Here is a 22,816-nt window from a genome sequence, read left to right on the forward strand (position 1 = left end):
CGCTTACTAAAGTAACCAATGGGATCCATTCGTGCATCTGAGTTACAAATTCAATTAACAGTATTTTACTGTATGCCACAACCAATCATAAAGTGTTTAGCATTCATTTTGAGCTTTTAGGTTTGTCTTCATATAACATGGCTTTAATTGTGTCTACGCCACAAGTTAATAATAATAGATCTAGGCAATTGTAAGAACCGCCATTGAACATTGCTTATACTAAATGTAAAGGAAGAAAAAGTCTAATAAAATAATGCGAAAGGTATATCCATGTTGGCTGGGAGCAATCTGAGAATCCATTGGCAAATAAAGGAGAAACAGCGCCCTGTTTCGCTAGAGCTAGGCTGGGAGTGACTGCATGGGGGCGGGGCTGAACTATGGCCAGTAACACTGTCTGCAGTGAGCTGTGCGTTAACACACAAGCACACACACCTCTGACTGGAGTCCGTCTGTCCACAGACTTCCATGCAGGCAGCAGCTTTGTGCCGCTGGGATTTCGAGGTAATGAAAACGATACTGTCTAATGGCAGAGCTACAGGTCTGAGCAAAGTAGTAGTAGGAGAAGAATAGTGTGGGATAAGCACTGAAGAAGAAGATGTTTGCTGCACATCACCATCATAAACCATGTACCACAGGCTACGGCGTCTGGAGCCTGCGCTGTCTAATCGGGGCACAAAGGGGTCAAACTGCAATAGCATTTTAATGGATTCAGATTGGAGCTTGTGTGGATTTCATGAACATGCAGCTGCTTTCCTGATAAAATTCTGTGCTATCTCTCAGGGTAAAGAAAAGAGACAAGAACAAAAGGCTAACATCATTCTTGACTGGTCAAAACCCCAGCTGAGCCAAGGCATTTGTAGTCCAGGCGAGACTTATCTGTACCCAACACACACTGCTGCCTTTGAGTTCTGCAGGCCCACTGTATTGTGAGCAGGGCGCTGTCCACGGTGCTGATATCAGTTCTGCTCACTCTCTACACTTTCACAGACACTATTCTCTGCTCTCAACTCTCAGTTTCTCTTCCTCTAAAAAGAGAAGCACAGACAGGTGCTCCGACTCCCACGCCGCCGTCCAGCCAGACAATGAATAGGCCTGATTCATTTCCTTTTCACTACTGTATTCCTTCTTGTCCTGTCATCCGATCTATGTATTTAATTTAGCCCTCTCTGGAGAGGGCCTCGTGGAGACGTTCAATAAAGTGTAAGTGCCTATCAGCCAGGCAGTCACTCTAAGGAGGGCCAGCTCTCACCACTTGCTCTCACTCTCACTGCAGTGATTCAATGTTGGCAGCCAACTCTGGAGTGGTGTTGTTGTGCACGTACAGCAGACTACCGCAGGCACATTGCTGTCTCCCTGTCTCCCCTTCCCCAACTCTGTCACCCTCTGACCCTGCTCTAAGTGTTCTGTTCTCTATTCCCTTATGTTCATTCCAAACCAGGCATAAGCATTTAGAGGGGATGGGGCCCAGAAGGCCATCCTCTGCCTGCTGCATCTATCACTGACAGAATCTCACAGGTCAGCTTTAGAGGGAGGGACAATGGACTAATATAAAGCAGGTGGTGTGTGTGTGTGTGTGTGTGTGTGTGTGTGTGTGTGTGTGTGTGTGTGTGTGTGTGTGTGTGTGTGTGTGCGTGCGTGCGCACACACACACGCACACGCAAACGCACACACAACACACGCACAATTGTGTGTGTAAATGCATATTTACCTTCCAGCTGCCTGAATTCAAATTGCTATTCTAAAAGGGAAGAAATCAGTGAAATGACTGAAGAGAACATTCATGAAAATACAGCCATCTTTTAAATTGCATCAGTTTGAACAGAATCAACAGGAAATGTAGGTGAATATTGCTGCTCATTCATGGGCTGTTCAAAGGCCACAGGCTTTACTGTTAATGGTCTGTCACCAGTACAATCCATCATCCTACCATGGCCAGTTAGCAATTAGGACAAATTATTTTGGCTTCCACTCAACAAAACATGCCTCCTCCTCTCCTTCTCCATCTACTCTTACTTTCCTCCTTCTCTCAACTCCTCTCCTCTCCTTTCATCGTCTTTCTCCTATACTACCTACACTTTCTTCTTTCTCCTCTCTGTTTGCTACACACAGGTCTCTTCTCCATTTTCCCAGTTCCAATGTCCCAAGGAGCATGTAGCATGTAAGTTCCTGAGCTCTGCTTAACCTGAACTATAAGGCTAAATAGCTCTCGATTGTCTGGTGCCTTAATGCTGAAGCGTCTGACAGGTGTTCAGAGTTGCTCGGTCCTAGTTCTTTGGTCTCCAAGGGCTGTCTGCTCAACTGCCTGACTGACTGCTTCTTCTCCTCATTCCACTACAGTCCAAAAGGTGCTTTGCTAGTGGATGAGCATGTGCAGACAGACTTACATGTACTGGTTCTGAAGCATGCAAAGCAAAGGTGTATGAGTGCAAATGCACACTGACAGGTACAGGAGAGGGCACACTTGTGCACCCGGACACGTGCACCAGCGCACACGCACGCACGCATGCACACACACACACACACACACACACACTGCACACACACACACACACACACACACACACACACACACACGTCTTGCAGACTGTCCAATGCCTAATCTCCTCTAACATGCATTGCACATGTCACCGTTGTGCACCATTTATTTCATGGCCAGCTGAACAACAGTGTGAACTGGGTTCCCACAGTGAGCTAGGCTCAGTGAACCATCCAGATGCAGATCATTTTCAGTCTGTCTGTCTGTCTGTCTGTCTGTCTGTGACATGACACAACAGATTACAGTTAATTCAAAGTCTTTTGCGCACCTGAATAGAATCGCTGCGATATGGGTGCGTCAGTGGAGTATTATACACATATTATATACAAATAAAGAATACAAAACACCTGCACTGTCTTCACTTGCTCAATAAAGGAAAGCTGTTTAATCTTCGGTCAAATACCTTCTTCAGGCGGAGACAGCCTTTTATTTGTTCCAATTTGAACAAACTAACGAGAAAGAGAGGAATTGAACCCCCTTCACACATCATAGAAGAACTCATCTAGTTATGTTAATGTTCAGGACTAAAGGAGGAAATTAAGCCCTCCTGGAGCCACTGCCAACAGGTGGCCCTGCAGATGGGTACTGATCTGACAGTGGTGTGAATCACAATAGAGGCAAAGGTTTAAACACTTAAACCCTGTTTAAAAAGTGTTAAAACTTGAACATGTCTGAATACATTCAGATCATTTTTTGTTTCATTTTTTATTTCACCTATAATGACATGCCCAAATTAGGAATGCCAGGTTGAAAGTGGTCAATTTAAACTAGGGTTGAGTGGTTGCAGCCAGGTGACTAGACGAGAGTGAAGCTCATAGCCATTAATATCCTGCTTGTCTAACATAACTTTTACATTGTGATTCTTTCTGCATGCCTAACTTGTTTGGTCTCTATATCTCAATCAAATCCAAGTATCTAGCAACTCTATAGCCTTCAAGTATTCATCCATTCAAATGTCCATATATCCATCACAATCCATCTGTCCTATTCCTCCAGATTGTTTGTACACTAGTGTAAATGTTACTGCACACATCATGTGAACAGGTAGAAAGAGCTAGGGGTTTGGAGCTGCACTTGCTCTTCCCCTCCCTCTGTTCGGCGCCCATGCTCTTTTCATTTAGCCAAGCAAGTGATGAGTCACATCCTGCCCGTGGCTCATCAATTACCCTGCCAAGGCATACAGTGCCAATGTGGTGCGGGTCACCCCTCCTGAGTGCGCTGCTGCCGATGTGAGTGGCACCGCCGAGCCAGGGAGACACGCTGAGATCACGAAGGGAGGCTGAAGGAACCCATGAGAGTGGGAATGGACCACATGGGAAAATGAATGCATGACAGATAGAGATAAACCAGTGATGATGGAGATGGAGAGGTGGTACATGATAAGGCCCTAGATTAGAGGATGAATGCATATGAGATGGGAAAAGTGTAGGTACTGTAGGTAGTAGGTATGTATGTAGTGTGTGTTCGTGCGTGTGTGCGTGTGTGTGTGCGTGTGTACATATGTATGTATGTTTGAATGTACGTACGTACGTACATATCCATACATACAGTATGGATGTAGTATGGATGGATGGATCGCTGAATATATAATTGACAAATAGATCTATAAATAAATAGATTCTACATGATGGAAATACACAGATCAGTGCAACAGTCAACGCAGTGGGCCACAGAGAAAGGTGTGACTTTGTCAGCCTAACTGTGGCAGCAGGCAGAGATATATTTGAGTTTATTAACAACAGTGACCGTGCAGCTATTGACAGCCAGCTGGAGTGTGAAACAGACACAGACAGTGAATGCATTTCCATCACTGGATATCAACACTGCTTGCGTGTAAGGTCTGCAAAGCCACAGGTTCTCTTTCATGAAATTGTAATGAGATTCTATAGTCTATATTATGTACTCTAGTAATACGCACATCAACCATCTCTTCACATCCTTGGACGAGTGTTTCAGCCAGGAGATGGGCCAAGGGGTATAATGGACAATAACGTTGCTTTATGAATGTGTATGAAGGTTTTGTAAGATGATCACATGCTTACGTTAAGGAGGGGGTCAATACATACATGCATAATACAAGATAGGTCAGATCAACTACAAATGATTCACGGCTGCAGCTGACCGCTCCAAGAGATGGGTCAAATGAGGAGAACAAATTTCACTATATGCCGTAACGTGTGTGACAAATAAAATAAAAAATAGTATGACTTTGACATTGATAGGGATTCAAATCCTTCATTAAATCCTTAATCGATAGTTGATTCATCTTATCAGTCGATCATTTATTAAGCGATAAGCAGTGATTCTCCTGAGAAGATGGTTTTATGTCTATGAGCCACAGTAATCTCTATTAAAACAAACCAATCAATCAAATGTGTTGCACACGTCAGCTCTAGATGCATTATTCTTAGTTTTATGACGTTATAACGTTTATTTAAGACATTCAAATAAAGAAGATTTGCATATGGAGCTGGAGTGCCCAGCATGTTTTTTTCTGTTATATGTTTTAGAATTGTATTCTGTAATAGGCAGTGTAGGCACCTAACGAAAGTGTCTGGCGTGTGTTACGTTTTTTTATTGGATTGGATTGGAATAAGCTTCTTATCATCTTAATTTGCCTTCGTCACTGAAATGAACATGGGGAGAGCCTGAAATATTCAGTTCAGCTGGCTATCCCTATCTAGAGTTACGACCAAAGGTGATTGGGCCTATGCTGAACCCTTGAGCAGCTTATATGGCTCATTTATACTCGGCTTAACGACCGTGTCAGTCTGGCAAAAAACTGTATTATAGGGTAGCCTACATATAGTATGATGTGTCTTAAAACACACCATAGATTTTATGGTGTTCTTTTTTTAAACAGTTATTGTTAAAGCCTTTTATGACTCAGACCTTGTTTATTTAGTTGTAATGATGTTATAACAAATATTTGTCCGTGTTGGGAGTGTGGGAAGTCAGGTGGAGACGGCGAGCACTCTCTGTCACTGCACTAGCGACTCCCACAGGTTAGTGAGTCAGAGCACCCGTTCAATGAGGAGCTGAACTGGAAGAATAGTATGCAGTATGCACCACTGTGACTGCACTCATTACGTCCTCCTGGAGAACCTCCTCACTGTCAGGTGAAAACAAGTTGCTGGCAACTTCATGTGTGGTGGCACGAAGCTCATCTACGAACTCCTTAATTAACCAACCAGTAGGGGTCAGCAGACAGCACAGCAGTTCCAAGGGACAAGATGTTTGCTCTATGATGCATACACGCCATTTTGAAAAGACCATGCAGGGGCCCTTCCCTACATCCTTAACAATGTGTTACCGCTGATACTAATGATAAGGCTCTGTTCCATTCTGGTCAAACATGTACAAATGGAACCAAATGGACCTGTAAGGTTCCATTTGGTTGCAATTGTACACTCTCAGAGTTATGGGGGTCCTTGAAATTAAAAGGTTTGAGAAGCACTGCACACTAAATGGAACAGAGCCTTAATTAGTATCAGGAAGAGTTATTCTCTTAGAGTATATATGAATAGAGACGGCACCCGGAGGAAACCCTGAGGCGAAATGGACATAGTGGCCGAATTTGTCATTGCAGCTCGAGCCCGTTGACTATCATTGCGCACGTGCATGTTATTGGGCCCATGACACGTGAACGTGCGCAAACGGCGCAATGATAGTCAACGACCAGCGCGTTCATGTTATTGGGGCAATCCATCCCAGAATGCACTCTGTTCCTACCCGGAAGGAGGAGTGAAATCGCCTCATGCGCTTTTGAGCAACTTAATGCAAGTGGATGGGAGGAGGAATTCGGTGCCGTCTTTATTCATATATACTCTAAGGTTATTCTGTGTGCATATAGCCCATTGGCACAATGACTATATTGGAGAAACAGGGGTTAAGTTCAAAAGAAATGGGGGAAAGATATTGATAGGAAGCACGAAATACAAGACAGACTTCCACTGAGTCAGATTTCCACCACTTCATTCATCAGTGACTCAGAAGAAAGGGGAAAGACATTGCCTAGAGTACTTTATTCTGGTAAGGCTGAGTCATCATCATGGGAGGGTTTATAGAATTTGATAACTCTCTTTTCATTAGGGAGCTTCACTGATATGTGCACAGTAAAATACTGTGTGCTCTTCTCAGAGCATGTGTTCTGTGCTGACGGTGCTGGTGTCAGATCTGAGAGGATTATAAAGCTATCATCAACATGGGTGGAGGAGCAATTGACAATGAAACCTTAAAGAGACACTTCACCCCTTTTGCAACCAGATCTTATTTTAATGATGTTTAGGGGTCAAGAAACACTTTCCTGGGGGTTTTTATGTGGGTAATATGTGTTTTTAGATATGTTGGTATTTCAAAGTGCCAATGATATCATGGACAATGGGGTTACTTACTTCCTGGACTACATGTTGTCTCAGTAGGACAGCCTTTCCCCTATCCAGAAGGAGGAACAGTGCACCAAAGCATTATGGGAATTGTAGTCAAGGAAAGAAGTGAGCCCCGTGTCCATGACATCATGGACAATTTGAAATACAAAAATATCACATATTAGCTACATAAAAACCCCAGGAAAGTGTTTCTTGTCTCCCAAACATCATTAAAATACAATCTGGTTGCAAAAGGGGTGTAGTGGCCCTTTAAGAGACGAGACCCTGATTAATACAGTACGTCATCGTGCAACCATATTGAGTGACTAAAATGACAGAACTTTTGAACTGCAGCACGTCAATGTTTGCTGTTGTTTTTTTAATCTATGGTAGTTGTGAGTAATTAGCCGTGAGAACCATGTGGCCATGTGGCCCAGAGGTCAGGTGCCTAATACCTTCCCTTCAGATAAGCAAAATTGTGTTTATATGAAACTATGGCTATGGTGTATACAAAATGCAGTGGCACACATGTTGTTCAATTATGCTTAGGTGTCCATCTCATGAGTGGAAATCCATTTTGATCATCGTTTGTGATCTTTCCTGTTTTCCCAAATTTTAATCATTCTAAATGAATATAGGTTTGCAGAGTTTGCAATGAAATAACCATTCATGTTCTTGCGTGTTGCTGTTGTTGTTATTGTTGTGTTTGTGTGTGACATGTATATCACACACAAACACCAGTTGCTGAGGCCAGCAATATATCAAAACGGCACACAACACTATTGCTCATCACCGTTGCAAAATATTAAAGAAATTCACTAAATCTAATCTAATATTTTTTATGTAATTGGATTAAAACATATCGGCACAGACATTCATAATTGAATTAACCTTGTGTGTTCAGCACATCAGCGAAACATCACTTTGGTTCAGCAGCGTGCGACCACCACCAGTTTGTCCTGAGCTATGTGTACAAAGGCTGTGGTGATACTAAAGATACAGGAATGATGAGGAATGTCTCTGGAATAAAGCCACAGGAACAGCCCCGCCTGGACACTGACTCTATCATCTGTCCCCCAGGTTTCAAGGTGTCCTCGCCGCACCATTACCTTACTCGACTCTATGTTGACTAACTGCCACTTTGAGCTCAGGTGACGTTTTATTAGCAGGAGTATCTAAGAAGGTCCCTTGCCTGAACAAACTTATCAAACAGTTTGGAACTTTAATACCACATTTACTGCTGTCAGACTTACACATAATTCAACAAAAATCACACACACCGCCCTACTGTACATAAACAGCGATATTCAATACGAACCCTTTGAACGGCAAATTCTCAACCTTTGACGTGAACAAGATAAAATGCAGGCCAGGTACACGGCAATAGTTCCCCCTGCCGTGTATTTGTGTTCCTATTGACTCCTCACACCAGTGTTGAGTAAGTGGATGAATACAGTGTCAGCCACTGCAGCTGTAAAGGCCACTGTGCTGAAGGGAGGGGGGAAAAAAGGCTTAGTAATCCTTTGGCAAAGACTAGCACCCCAGCCCAGACACAAGCAGTGATGATCCATACAGAAGGGGGTGGACAATGTGTACTTTGGGTCACCAGACACTGACACTGTCCTTGTCAATGACAACTGTATTTACAGTGTCTGTCATTATGAAGCCATAGTGGTATATTTGCATGTGCGGTAGATGGTATATTGATGGTCCTAGGTGCTGATACCGGGCACAATCAAGAGTGTGACATGTTGCTTTTCGATGACTCGTGTCTCCCGGATAGGTTCAGCGTCCATAAATGGGGAGGTGTGGCCAGTCCTGTCAGGGTTCCTGTGTTGTTTAATCAGGCGTGACAGCGGCCCAGTGTGACATTATCACATCCAGACACTTGCGAATTAAATCAGCCATAGGAGGCTTAAGAACAGCAAGGGCCCAACATTAGGAATGTGGTACAGTTGATGAGTGCACACAGGTGTTATTTCAAAGATGGGGAAAACACATAAAGGCTCGTTTAGAGAACGATAGAGAAAAGAATAAAAAACAACAACTTTACAAGTGTAGGTGTAACCCACACAGTTTGAGCATAGCCCAAAAGTACAGTAGTACAGGGCAGGCTGACATAGTGCTTATTATTATTAACAAAATAACTACCTACCTAATATAATGGACAGTGCTTTGGGTGAGAAACTAATTAATTATGTTATTAGACCAAAACATGTTTAATGAATTATTTGTCTTTATGCATATATGGATGACACGTGGACCAGTGAGACATACAGTAGGCTACTGTAAACAAGGGCTTGTGTTGGACAGAACACCTGCATGTTCCATGCCTACTATTGCCTAGCCCTAGTCCATGCTATGCTGAATCGATTCCATGTATGTGTGCGTGGCTGCATGGAATCGGAGGTCTTTCAGTCTTTGCACAGTTGCACCTATAGCCTACATCACGTGGAAGGCATGGACATTGATCATAGCACTGTGCTCTCTTCGGCTGTCAATGCGCAGTGACCAACTGACCATGCAAGGCAAATAGGATGATGATGACGAGATACGCGAGATCAAGAAAGAGTAAAAACCGAAATCTCCTGAATTGTGAAGTCTGGCAGGCTGTGCAACCTGTGCGTGACACTGCGTGTACCCAGATAACAGACCACCAGGTAGCGAACGTCTAGAGTCTAGACATTAACCCTAGCTGAGAATGATGGACCACGCCACATGGTACAAATATGGGGGAATCGTACAATGACTACAATCCGGTACATAAACAAATATACGGCCTAAATGCCGATTACAAAACGGGACTTGCAGCCATAACAACCCAATGGGCTATACACACACATACAGGCGTCTCATTTGACGCTCAATTCTGGAGGGGCATGCACATGCATTCATAATGAAACAGATGGGCTATAGCTACAATACTTTTCAATTTGCGTCTCCGTATTTCAATCTCTCATGCATGCAAGCTAGGCTATTTTCCTTCAAACGGTGTGAACTGTGAAGCATATGCGCCGATTATCCATTGGTGACTGTCTGATCCAAACCATTTGGCAGCGAAGGATGCCTTTTGGTAACAGCGATGCATCGCCAAACAAAACAAGCTACAATGAAACATTGCATAGCAGCAGCATCTCAAAATATCCGGAAGATAAATATTTCGCTTTTACCTGTGGTGTGCACTAAATCGATGCCAGACTCGGTGAGTATGTTCGGGTCACTTTGAGATCTGCCTCGTTGCAGAGTACAGCCCGGCTCTATTCCATCTGATGTAGCCATGGGGATGGAGGAGAGCAGCAGAGGAATTCTGAATCAAATATTGAAAACCTTTAGCAGAGGCAAACAGGGTCAGAAGCAGCGAGCAATAAGTGCTGATTTAATTCGACCTGACAACAGCCGCTTGGAGCATCATCTACCAGGGAGCCATGGTTGAAGCTGCTGAAATTCCTAGTAGGTTTCGGTGCGTGTATGTGTGCGCGCGCGCGCGCTCGCTGAATGTGTGGATGGATGCGGGAGGGAGGGGTGATGTGTGTGTGTGCCCCTGGTGATGCCCGTCGGGGTCCGTCCAACAACATGCCCAACGAACAGCCACTGATACACAAACTATAGCGCGCTGGACCCATATGATGTCCCATGTGTGTGTGTGTGTGTGTGTGTGTGTGTGTGTGTGTGTGTGTGTGTGTGTGTGTGTGTGTGTGTGTGTAATTGTGGATCACAGCAGTACAGGATGCGTCCAGTGTTAAAAGGACTATTGCACAGAGGGAGACTGTCTATCATCTATTAGGTCGTCAAATTGACAGCCCACCTATAGGATACTGTGGGTATTAGTAGCTCTGACAATCTGAAATGCCAGATTGGATATCACGACACGAGTGTGATGAATGATTCGAGAAATTAGGCTTAGTCTATGGTGGTTAATTAATTTAGACCTATGCACCATTACATTAGGGCCATCCATTTATAGGCGTGTCACCGTGTCTAGCCTACTGTATATTCAGCGAGTGTGTGTGTGTGTGTGTGTGTGTGTGTGTCCCAATCCGTGCCACTTGACAGTTTTCAAATCAGCCTCATGGTGGCGCTGCAACAGGCCAAGTTGCGTCTCTCTCACACACACACACACACACACACACACACACACACACACACACACACACACACACACACACACAGTGTGTGCGTGTGCGTGCGTGCGACGTGTATCACTACACACACATATTAGGCCTAGCCTATATTATGTATGGTAAACAACATGTAACACCGCATCACCTGCAGCATAGAATAATAATACTATTATTAGAATAATTCATTATATGTATTTAATGATCACTTAATTATCTTCTTATTCAGCATAGGCCATAGATATTGCCATAATATGCCTAGTATCTACCACATCAAATTGGTTAGATATAATTTTATGTCGTAGATAGGCAGATTAGGCAGATTATAGCAATAATTACCAATACCAAGTACCATTATTAAGCACCGAAGATAAAGTGAAAATACACATAATTAATTATTATTATAATAATTATTATTCTATACTGGTGATGCGGTGTTACATATTGTTTTGTAATTATATATATATATATATATATATATATATATATATATATATATATATATATATATATATATATATATATATATATATATATATATATATATATATATATATAACACTTTTATTTAGTCCAGTCATATGCACACCGTAGTACTCTGAGAGTACAACCAACGCTGTCTCCGTACGTAAGAAGCAGCCCATTGGTTGACTGAACGTATGACGTTTCAATAAGGAAGTCAGTCAGTTGCTGATATTATTTTATTTATTCAGTTAAAAATGGCTGCGTACAGGTGCAGCTTCCCGGCTCTACTGTTCATTGTTTGTCATTTATCAATGCTCATTGTCGCAGCAGACATTCAAGACACGAGCCCCGTTATTAGCGAGACTGACAGCGTCGTGGAGAATAATAATAAAAACCCAGAAAGACAGAATACTGCAGACGAGACGCCTGCAGTAGCCTCCGAAACTACAAGCCAGCCGACTGCCGAAGGGATACAAGCGACCGAGGTTGACGAGGAAGCGACTCCCGACGATGATGATGCTCCAAGCGACAACAACAAGGCCACTTCTTCGGAACCTGAAGTCACTCACAACATGCCATTCGCTGCACTGCCGACTAAAGATGACTTTCAGGAAGAATTGGTTATAAGGCCCCTTCATTCGGGAGATGTTTATGCCAGCTTCCAGTTCCGCACACTGTGGGACACAGACTTGGGAGGAAACAAAGGTGAATGGATAGCTGCTATACCCATACAGTAAACCTTACTACTGTTCATTCAAATAAAAATACTAAGACAATATTTGACTCAGAACTACTTAACTACAACCTATTTATTTTACTTTTGTGCAGTACGTATAAATACATGAACTATTGGCTGCAGCGCCAGCTAGGTTTTCTATTCGGGCAGCAGCACATGCATATAGCCTATTGCCCTTTCAGTGAAAGCCAGCTGTTAGACAGACAGTCTCTGCAAACATTGTTGTGCATGTGCACACATCCTTCCTATCTCAGACAAAAACATTGCTAAAGAAAGAATAGCCTAGGACTACAGGCTATGGCTTAAATACCATTACGCAAGATTTATAACAAACCTTATATACTTTGTTGATCAGGGTCCCCAACTTTTTAGCTTTTAATACTCAAAATGCCAGAGATTTTCACAATGGTTGCCTCTTTCTTACATAATATTTGACAATTTGGCCAATTTGGTATTCAAATTGTCTTCAAAGTTATTCAATTGTAACTTTAGGGGAAAAATGCAGATACCCCGTATACTATACACTTATACTGTATGTTGTTTGTTTACTGTTGAGTGGGGAAAAAAAGTGTTGTGAGCTTGTAGATCTGATCTGCTATTTATGCTGAATGTCTGCCTGTTGACATGACCCCCAGAATAGGGTTCATGGGATTATGCATACAGTTGTAACTTGTAGAACACCATCTTGGGTTGGAACTCAGGAGTTTATTCTCTGCAGGCTGCTATGCTACACAAATCCGAACTTGACATCACAAACAACCAGCAGATTTTCTGAATGTTTACCCCTGAATTCCTTGTTATCCAATCGTCTTTGATTTTTATTTCCTGCAGCCTCCCACTACCGTCTGTTCCCGAAGTCGCTGGGCCAGGTGATCTCCAAGTTTTCAGTTAGAGAGCTGCACATCTCATTCACCCAGGGCTACTGGAGGACTATGCAGTGGGGGCAGCCCTTCCTCCCCTCCCCGCCTGGGGCTGAACTCTGGGTCTGGTTCCAAGACACTGTTACTGAGTGAGTTTGGTGTATTGAATGCATAGAAAGAACCTGTAGGGCAGAACAATTAACCACTTACAGTGCGTTTTAACAGTGGGAGAACAACGGCGAGCAACACTTTAATTTCCTTGGTTATCAACCACTATCGCTGGACGACGTCACCCAAAAGATGAGTTATTTTCATATTTTCGGCCGACGTTCCTCCACCCACTTTTCGACCATCGCCTGTTCGCCTGCTATCGCCTGCTATCACCAGTAGTTGCTGGTCCCATTGACAAATAATGCACTAACGGAAAATGTGTCTGGCTGTCGCCCGCTGTTAAAACGTACTGTCTGTTCAAACCTTATAGCTGACTGGGATCCACCAGGGCTCTGTACTAGGCTTGGGTCGATTTCCATTACTATAGACAATTTTCCAAAGCAGTTTCCCCCAGAACCCGGGAAGCCATTCGTTTACTTTCAATTTAATTTCACCAGCCGATATTGTCTTGTCAAAGATGTTGGTACATGTCTATTTATTTTCTGAACATTGTATCGTTCTTACCTGTAGTGTGGATGGTGCATGGAAGGAGCTGACCAATGTTCTCTCAGGGATCTTCTGTGCCTCACTCAACTTCATCGACTCCACTAACACCGTTCAGCCTAGCGCCTCCTTCAAACCACTAGGTGTAGGCAATGGTAAGTTCCAAGGCCATATAGGTTAAATGTTAAAGTTCTACTATTTGTCACATACATTGCTGTATGCGAGATTTGTTCTCCACATTTGATCCATCTCTTGGAGCGGTAAGCCGCAGCTGTGCCGTGCTCTGGAACTCGGGAACATGTACATCTGAAACATTTCAAAACCTCCATTTCCCTAAACCAGTCCCCCGTACCCCTCTCCTTAACACATACATGTGTACTGTACACACATGCATGCACACACACGTGAGCTACCCTGAGCATGTGAAAACGTCTATTGTATGTAAAGTGCTTTTACCCATACAGATAAAATATGCTTTTAAAATAAACATCATTAATTTAAAAATATCAAGGGTATAGAAAGCTCTCTGCTGTAGCCTTTGCAAAGCACACATTGCATGATGTTTACTTTGTTTAGACAGTACAGATGTTCATATATTTTGTGGGGTTTTCCATTAAGTCACAGATCACCGCTTCCTTCGCTATGCCACCCTGCCACGTGAGATCGTCTGCACTGAAAATCTGACTCCTTGGAAGAAACTCTTGCCATGTGGCTCAAAGGTATGTGTTGTGGGTGAGTGCATGCCTTTCATCCGACGGAGCATTGGTCCGAACGACAACCTACCTCCTCCCTCACCCTAACCCTAACCTCCCCCGGGGCAGACACCTAAACCTAACCGCAACCCTCTCCCGACCCGCAGCGCACCTCGGAGCATTGCTCCTTCGGAGCAATGCTCTGTCGGATGATAGTACGCCTCCCGTTGTGGGTGTCATCCAATCAGCTTAAAACTTATACGGTTACAATTGGAGTCCTGCATGGGTCCAATTTAGCAAACCTGCACCCATCCCACCTGTTAATAATGAGAACTGGGTACAGACCTGTCACCCGTTATTATTTAAAAAATCCCAGAACTGAGCCTTTGCTCCCCTGTGTTACCCGTGATCTAATCAAGGTTAACAGGGGAGCAAAGGAGGGGGAGTAAAGCCTACAGACAATTAAAAAGTGCTTTATTTTTTACTTTTCCTGCATTTTTCAACACAAGATACAACATTCTGCTGCAGCAGTGCCTCACATTTTGACAGAAAGAAATGTCACATTGTTTATGTTACTGTTAATGTGCAGAAACCATAATGTTATATCCTTCCACAACTAACAGGCTTTGGTTACTTTGCATAGGTAGAAATAGACAAACAGTTTAAGGATAACATCTAAATAAGTGACTAAAACCCTAAGCAGCCTATTTGGCAGAATCAATCACAACTATGTTACAGTATTCAGACTTTTACACCAGGGACACCATTCAGATTACTGAGTGGTTTATTCAGGAATCGGGGCAGCAAGCAAGACTAGCAACTCAACAGAATCGAATAAAAAGCTTTACCTGTCAAACAAGACCCCAATTCCAATCACCCACCCCCATCACTTCCAATTTCCCTTTTTTATCCTGTTGTTTCCTAATTGGATGAAATTGGTAGATTTAAATGTGTTTTCAGTGTACTAAAGAGTTACTTTCTCCACGGTGGTGGGCAGGTACTTTTCCTTGTTTAAAGTGCAAGGAGATCTTCTCTAAAACGTTAATCTGGGAGCACTTGAGGGTGGTGCGATTCTTCAGCGATGAGCATCACGTTCTATCCATTTTAAACTCTCGGCGGTCAGATATAAACGGCAAATGTGCATTGCTTAGCGTAGAATAATGATCAACTTCTGCTGTATGCAAAAGTCTTTAAAGCCATCAGTCCCACATGACGTTCAAACCATCTATTAAAAATGATCATTATTCTTCTCCCTCATCCAGGCTGGTCTGTCTGTCCTGATGAAGTCAGAGAAACTCTTCCATAGTAGCTTCCACTCCCAAGCCGTGCACATCAGACCTGTATGTCAGGACTGGCAGTGCAAAACCACGTCCTGGGAGCTCCGGCAGACACTGAACGTGGTCTTCGATCTGCACACCTCAGGACAGGGCAAGCGAGGTGAGAGAGAAGGCAGTGGGAGAACTCTTCTGATGTAATCTTTCAATAAACCACCAGCTCATACACCATGTGTTATGTCAAAACGGCATCACACACACAAAAGATTTATCAGCCTCTGTATCGACTCACATATCGTCTGGAGTATATATCGATATATTGCCATTTTGATTAATTGAACCCACCACTGGTAGTATTGCCCTGTCCACATTCAGCAGTATTGGTTCGGGACAGTTGTATTTGAAGTGTGGGTTAACTTATACGCACATTTTACTACTTTGATTTTAAGTAGTAGTAGTAGTAAGTCTGTCCGTTTTCTCAGAATGGTCTCTGTTCAAGATGTTCTCTCGGACCTTGACGGAGGCCTGCCCACTGGCCTCCTCCAGTAAAGTCTACATCGACATCACTGACAACCCACAGGTTAGTGGTGAATGAACTCCTATTGTGCTGTCATCGTCTCAGTGTGAATGGCTCTGTACTGTATCCTATTTTCACCCAAACTTGATTTCACTCCTTCACAAACTTCAGGGTAATGGTGGAAATTTTATTAATATACGTACTTAGTTAAAGTGATATTTGAGTTTTTGGGGAGTATTACTTTTCCTATTTACACAGAGTCGGACAAACTCACATATACCTTTTTTGAAGGTACGTTGAATAGTGAACGTATTCTAGTTCAGCTCAATTATGGAATGACTATGGAAACAAGTTCCAGCTCTGCTCAGAAGCTCATGATTGAAAACGTTGTACAAGCATATAGTGTTAAAACATTTTTTTTTAAACAAAAGTACATATAAAGTCTTATTCTAATATAGACTATGCTCACTGTTCACCAGGCCTAACTGTGTGACTGTGGAGACATCAAAATGGCTTCCATGAATTTGTCCGACTCTGGATAAGTAATTCATTATATTTCCTCAAAACCAAACCATCAAACCAAGTACCGGTACTCACTCTGCGATGGATTTGAGACTATGTATCATTTGCCATTGTAGTTTCACTTTATTGTCATTGTACAATACACAGGTATGGGTACAAATAAAACACATTCCCATTACTACAGTACATGGCTGTCCAAAAGAACAGAAATGCATTTAATACGTTATATATAATGGATATATGACAATTAGAATCACAACCATCTGCGAGAGCTTTGGTATGAACATGGTAAATGGTGCATTTATAGCGCCTTTATCCAAGGCGCTTTACAGAGATTGTGCATTACATTCACACACCGATGCCAGAGGAAACCATGCAAGGCACCAACCTGCACATCGGGAGCAATTAGGAGTTCAGACAGAGTCTTGCTCAAGGACACTTCGACACCAACTCTGGGTGAGCCCGGGTTCGAACTGGGAACCTTGTGGTTTTCAATCCGGTCACTCTACCCCTGATCCACTTGACCACTTCTGCCGCATGTGCCGCCACATGTTCTTTAATCGTAATGCTGTGTATGGGCTGCAGGGGGAGCAGTTTGACCTGACCCCGGCCACTCCCCTGCTGAGCCAGGCTGTAGTGCTGGGTGACAGGAGGACCTACGCTGTCTACGACCTGACCCAGGCCAGCACCTTTGGCTCCCTGCGCTCACTCAACATGCTGCTGCGTTGGAAATTCACTGATGGTGAGCAACATTATGCCAGAGCATGGCGTGTTTGCAAATACTTTCAGTATTTCTGTTCTGTATTTGAATTTTGAAATACAATATTTCAATGACTTTAGAGTTCTGTGTAGCCTATTTTTTTCACATAGGCCTGGATAGAAAATGTCCATCCAGCTAACCTAATTTGTAACAATATGCTTCTGAGAACTGTACAGTAGTTTAAAAATTCACAAGGTTCTTTGGGAAGCAGCAAATAAATATAAGACTACTATAACGTAAAACATCAACATTCTTCCATCTTATCCTTTAGCATGCCTATAGGGCATAGCAGTGGCCGTGGTTTTCTGGTTCCACTGAAAATGCGCCCATTAATCTTTCCCATAGAAATTCACAAACATATTTATATCAATTATTTTAAGCCTAGAATCAAGCCATCCAGGATCCTGGTGAAATATGACCATAAAATCTGTGAAAAAATGAAATTCCAGCTTTAATTAAAAAAAGTAATTTAAGAAATATTCATGTACCGTACAATAGATATTTGTACACATACTGCACAAATGTACCTACTTTGCCATTTTTCTTCACTATTTTTGCTATTCTTTAGTATTTCTTTGTTATTGTTCTTGCTCCTTACGTGTGCTCATCCCGTGTATATATGCAACCATTTGAATGTTGAATGTCTCTCGTCTGCTCCCCGCGTGCAGCTGACATGCTGCGGCCCCTCCTCCATGCTGAGCGCTATGTGGCCGGCTACGGGCTGCAGACAGGAGAGATCCACACGCTGATGTACAACCACCACCCTTACAGGGCCTTCCCGGTGCTACTGCTGGACAGCGTGCCCTGGTACCTCCGCCTCTACATCCACACGCTGACTGTCACCAGCAAGGGCAAAGACAACAAGCCCAGTGAGTGTTCCTCCACGATTATTCTGTCGCACAAACATGATTGATTGACGTTTTTATTTCACAGTATGCAGAATGGGTACATTTCAAATGAAAGCACAGGTCAATACAATAACTCTTACTTTGTGGACGAACCATGATGATAAAGCACTAAACAAATTACAACAAGCTCCACCTTTTTCAATTCATCAGATACTCAAATACACAGTGAAATATCCTGTTTGAACCTCTAAAAATCCTGATCTCAGTTTTCTGAAAATCTTCAAATATGTATTCAAAAACGACAAAATATGGATGTTGCTATATACTGTACATGGCAGCAACTACCTCAAAAGTGGTTCCCGTCCTGAAAGGTATAGTTACAAAAAGGGGATTAATGGGTTCTAACCCTAAGAGATTTTTGCAAATGGACCTGTGAGGTTACTTTGTAGTTACAATTTACAAATGGATAAATTAGCAGAGGATTTTCTATACACACATGCACACAAATAAATACATGTGTATGATGAGGGGTGTATATTTTTGGAAATTAAATTAATGATATATTTTACATGCACAAGCAAGCCTGCATTTTCTCTTAGTGTAGGTTTTGTTTATTCGTGATGTACATCTAGCTATTTGTATGCACCTGCCGATTTTTACCACAAGGAGGAGTACATGAACCGTGTTGGTTTTCCTTTTCCAATAGTGAATAACCTTGGGCCATATTTTGGTCACTGCTGAACTCCTTATAACACGTTGTGAGCTTGTAGATCGGCTATTTGAACTATTCAAAAATGTTTTTCAAAATAGTAAAAACGGCAAAGAATGTTAGGGATAAGGGGTTTAGCACTGACAAATAGGGCCCCATGTCGTTTAAGCAGTCACTCTCTTCGGTTAATCCATTTTAAAATGAATAATGATGATGGTATAACAACAATATCCATGATGACTATGAGATGGATGGTCGTTTGGCGTGGCAGTATGTAGGGCGCTTTGTCTGCCTAACGTAGTATAAAATAAACATCAAATTGTATACTAGGCTACATCCATTACCAGCCGTCTAAGGACCGTCTGAGACCACATCTCCTGGAGATGCTGATCCAGCTGCCTCCTAACTCTGTCACTGAGGTCACCGTGGAGTTTGAAAGGGCTCTGCTGAAATGGACTGAATACACCCCTGACCCCAACCACGGATTCTATGTCGGGTGTGTATTTACATTTTATATATACTGTATGTATATATTTTGGCCAGCTGTTCTGCAAAAAATGTGAAAATGGATTAATTTTTGTTTATTGTGTGCCATGCCATGGATACATTTGGGCTAATACATTGTCTATTGACATGGGTGGAAATATGTTTCGGCCTGACCTGTTTGTTATGCATCTACAACTGAATAGTTTTGAACAGCTTTAGACATGAAATGGAAACACAATGACATACATTGAGTCTTTAAATCTGACTGTCCCATGTTTAAGAGGTAGACATTTTACGTGCCATTTTAAAATTACAAGAATAATGGACTTATTCATCAGGCCTGATTGAAGAAAGTGAAGAAGTGACTGAAAGCTGTCCATTTCTCTCTCAGGTCCTCTGTCGTCAGCGCTCTTGTGCCCAGCGTTGTTGCTATGGATACAAACGCCACTCAGGAACGCCCGCTCTTCAGCAGCTTGTAAGTATAGCTGTTCATTGTTGACGCTGTTGTTGCTGTCCACACATTCCAAATTTTGTGTGATTATATATCAGAATTGTACTTAAATGTACCTAGTTACTTAACCACCATGTCTTATCTATACATTCCAAATGTTGTGTGATTCACTATGGAGAATGTCTCGAATGTCTTGAACCCTAGCTGCTCCCTCACTCTGCTTCTCCTCCATTGTGTTCCTTTGTTTGACAGTTTCCCGTGTAAAGAAGAGTCCAGCTACTTCATGCGTGTCTACACGGAGCCTCTGTTGGTGAACCTCCCCACTCCAGACTTTAGCATGCCTTACAACGTTATCTGCCTCACCTGCACTGTGGTGGCCGTGGGATACGGCTCCCTTTACAACCTGCTCACTCGTACCTTCCAGGTTGAGGAGCCCAGTCCGGGTCTAGCCAAGCGAATAGCCAACTTCATCCGCAGGATGAGGGGCGTACCACCAATCTGAAAAACATGCAAACTAGAAGAACCCCGACCCCCATTTTTTCTAAGGAGGTTAGCTATTTTTGGCTAATGCACTTGGTCGATTCGAACATTCAGGGAAGAACTGTTTTGTGCACTGGGAAGTTTTTAAGAAAAAAACTTTTAAACCTGAACTTTCTGTTTTCTTTTTAAAAGAAGACACGGAAAACAATATTTTGAACTGGATGGAAATGGATTTAGCACATTTTCCCTGCCTCTCAGTAGGGATGAAGTATTGATACTGCTGATTATGTGGGCTGGAGGATAAGGGCTCTGCTGATGGACACAAAGCTTTGTTCTGTGTTGCAATGGGGGCGATATTTAGCCTTAGTTTCAGCCTGATTCGCTGCGTTCCGTGAAATTTGTATTGCCACTCCGTGACAATACAAATTTCAACCCAGGCTAGGTGATATTAGAAGAACACTAAACCTCAATGCTGGTTTTCTTTATTTATTTTTCTGTTTGTGTGTCATCGATATTGTTCAGCATCTGCTTTTGAAGCCATAACACTACTACTATAGCCATAATTTCCTTGATGCCATTTCTTTGCTGGTTATTGGTGGTGGTAGTAATAATTAAACAAATCATGTTTTATAAACAATATATATATATATAATTTAAAAAAATAATTTCATTAGCACTTTGGGTAATTAAAACGGCAAGAAACCAGAACAATAATTAAGCCAATAAGGTTTCAGGAATTTACATGAACTTTTAGTCATTGAAAATGAAATCTGATACAGCTTAAAACACAAGGATACTTTGGTATAGGTTTCGATAATTTAGTTATCTTTTCTACATCTTTAATACATAACTACATGCTAAAAGAGTGACATACTGTACAATGTACAGTAAGTCAATGAGGATACTATTTTATGGTGAATTTCTAATCAACGATGCAAAGGAGCGATATGCCTATACTGTATCTCACCAGTTGGTTAACATCATGACAAGGTATCGGTAACGGCACATTGTGCACATCCTGTCCCAAACCATACCAAAGTGTCCTGTCCTTTAAGCGCTTTAGGCAGGTTGTCCCAAATCGTAGACAGCAAGGGCTTGGAACATATTTGACTTTTAAGCTGTGTTACAGGATAGCCAGGAGGACCTTTTCATAATCACACTATAAAGTGTGACCTCAAGGGAATTATAGCGTCACTGTACAATGGTCCATGACAAATGTTAAATGTCGGAAAAGGCTTCTGCAAAGTAGCCGGTACTACAGTATATAAGAATAAAATACCATATAAGAGAGGAATGTATTGCTAAATACTCTATGGTTTGAAAAGAGCATACAACTCGGCAACATGTGCATTATTGGAGGTATTTGTGGGGTTTGGAATTGCTTTGTCAAATATGCCTAGTGCATAAAAAGGCTTCTAATTAACCACAAGCTTATTAAAACATGTTTCACACTTGAGCCTATTTAATGGATGCATGATTGAATGTTGAATGTGGCCATTGGCAGAATGTCTCCTTGACCAACTGCCTTTCATTGTTTTGCTTGCATCTAGTTGTTTACTGATTTGCTCATTGGTCAGGTTGGTGCAGTTTCAGCATGTGCTGTGGCCACTTCTCTCTCACCCAGCTCTACTGTTAAAAATGCATAAGCAGTGTGTGAAAATTGCCATGTATTCTTATTCTGTTAACCAAAACTCCATCAAACTTAGTTTTAGTTGCTCTTAAATTATTAACCACTCTGATAATGTGTTAAGAGATGTGGGGAGCCTGGGGTATTATTGTTAAACTGTTTTTTTTTTTTAATAAACAGACACATCTAAATTGATTGTAGTTTTGTTTTAGAATTTGAATTTTCCCCCCATATATTGTATCGGAGACCATAAGGTCGTAGTTGACAAACACAGGGGCAAAGCCAGAATTGCTAAATATCCCAAACATTCTAATCAGTTTAGAAGTTCAAAATAAAGTATTGGCTCATGTCTGGGCATTAAATGGATAACATGAACGAACAAAATAATAATATGTCCCTGTACTGTTTCTGAAATGCAGAAGGGTTGAAAGCTGTATTACTTGTCCCTGAGTGTGCACTTCTTAATGTAAATATTACTTAGCCCCACTTCTGGCAGACCTAGAGGGGACAGACACAGAAGTCTCTGTCTTTGGCTAGTCGGCAAATTCTCCTCTTGCACACCGTGGAACAGGGAAAAAAGAGTTTGGGGGGGGTGGGGGGGACCTCTGCATTCCACATCAACGTTTAACCTAGATCACGTCTGGTTAGCTGCAAACTATGTTTTCCCTACAGACAAGTAGGTATGCCCAGACGGAAATCATAACGGCATTTATT

At 42.3% G+C, this 22,816-nt stretch overlaps 2 protein-coding genes across 2 annotated transcripts in view; one reads left to right on the forward strand and one right to left on the reverse strand.

The window, feature by feature from the left end:
- Nucleotides 1–10,182, reverse strand: part of phactr3a (phosphatase and actin regulator 3a) — a gene marked incomplete at its 5' end in the record, with an annotated part of 44,690 nt that extends 34,508 nt beyond the window's left edge. The window contains one exon of the mRNA XM_083769676.1: nt 10,074–10,182. Within this exon, the coding sequence (XP_083625802.1) occupies nt 10,074–10,182 (109 nt within the window). The remainder of the gene's footprint in view (nt 1–10,073) is intronic.
- Nucleotides 10,183–11,745: 1,563 nt separating this feature from the next.
- pigt (phosphatidylinositol glycan anchor biosynthesis, class T) lies at nt 11,746–21,118 on the forward strand. The gene is made up of 11 exons (XM_083769405.1): nt 11,746–12,191; nt 13,054–13,231; nt 13,764–13,891; nt 14,355–14,455; nt 15,691–15,865; nt 16,185–16,282; nt 17,327–17,483; nt 18,170–18,370; nt 19,389–19,554; nt 19,936–20,019; nt 20,248–21,118. Exons 1-11 carry the CDS (start codon nt 11,798–11,800, stop codon nt 20,495–20,497), a joined length of 1,932 nt encoding a protein of 643 aa, XP_083625531.1. The 5' UTR covers nt 11,746–11,797; the 3' UTR covers nt 20,498–21,118.
- The last annotated feature ends 1,698 nt before the right edge of the window (nt 21,119–22,816 follow it).

The sequence above is a fragment of the Protomyctophum parallelum genome (genome assembly GCF_964188405.1).
Source record: "Protomyctophum parallelum genome assembly, chromosome: 7".
In the NCBI taxonomy this organism is placed as follows: Eukaryota; Metazoa; Chordata; class Actinopteri; order Myctophiformes; family Myctophidae; genus Protomyctophum; species Protomyctophum parallelum.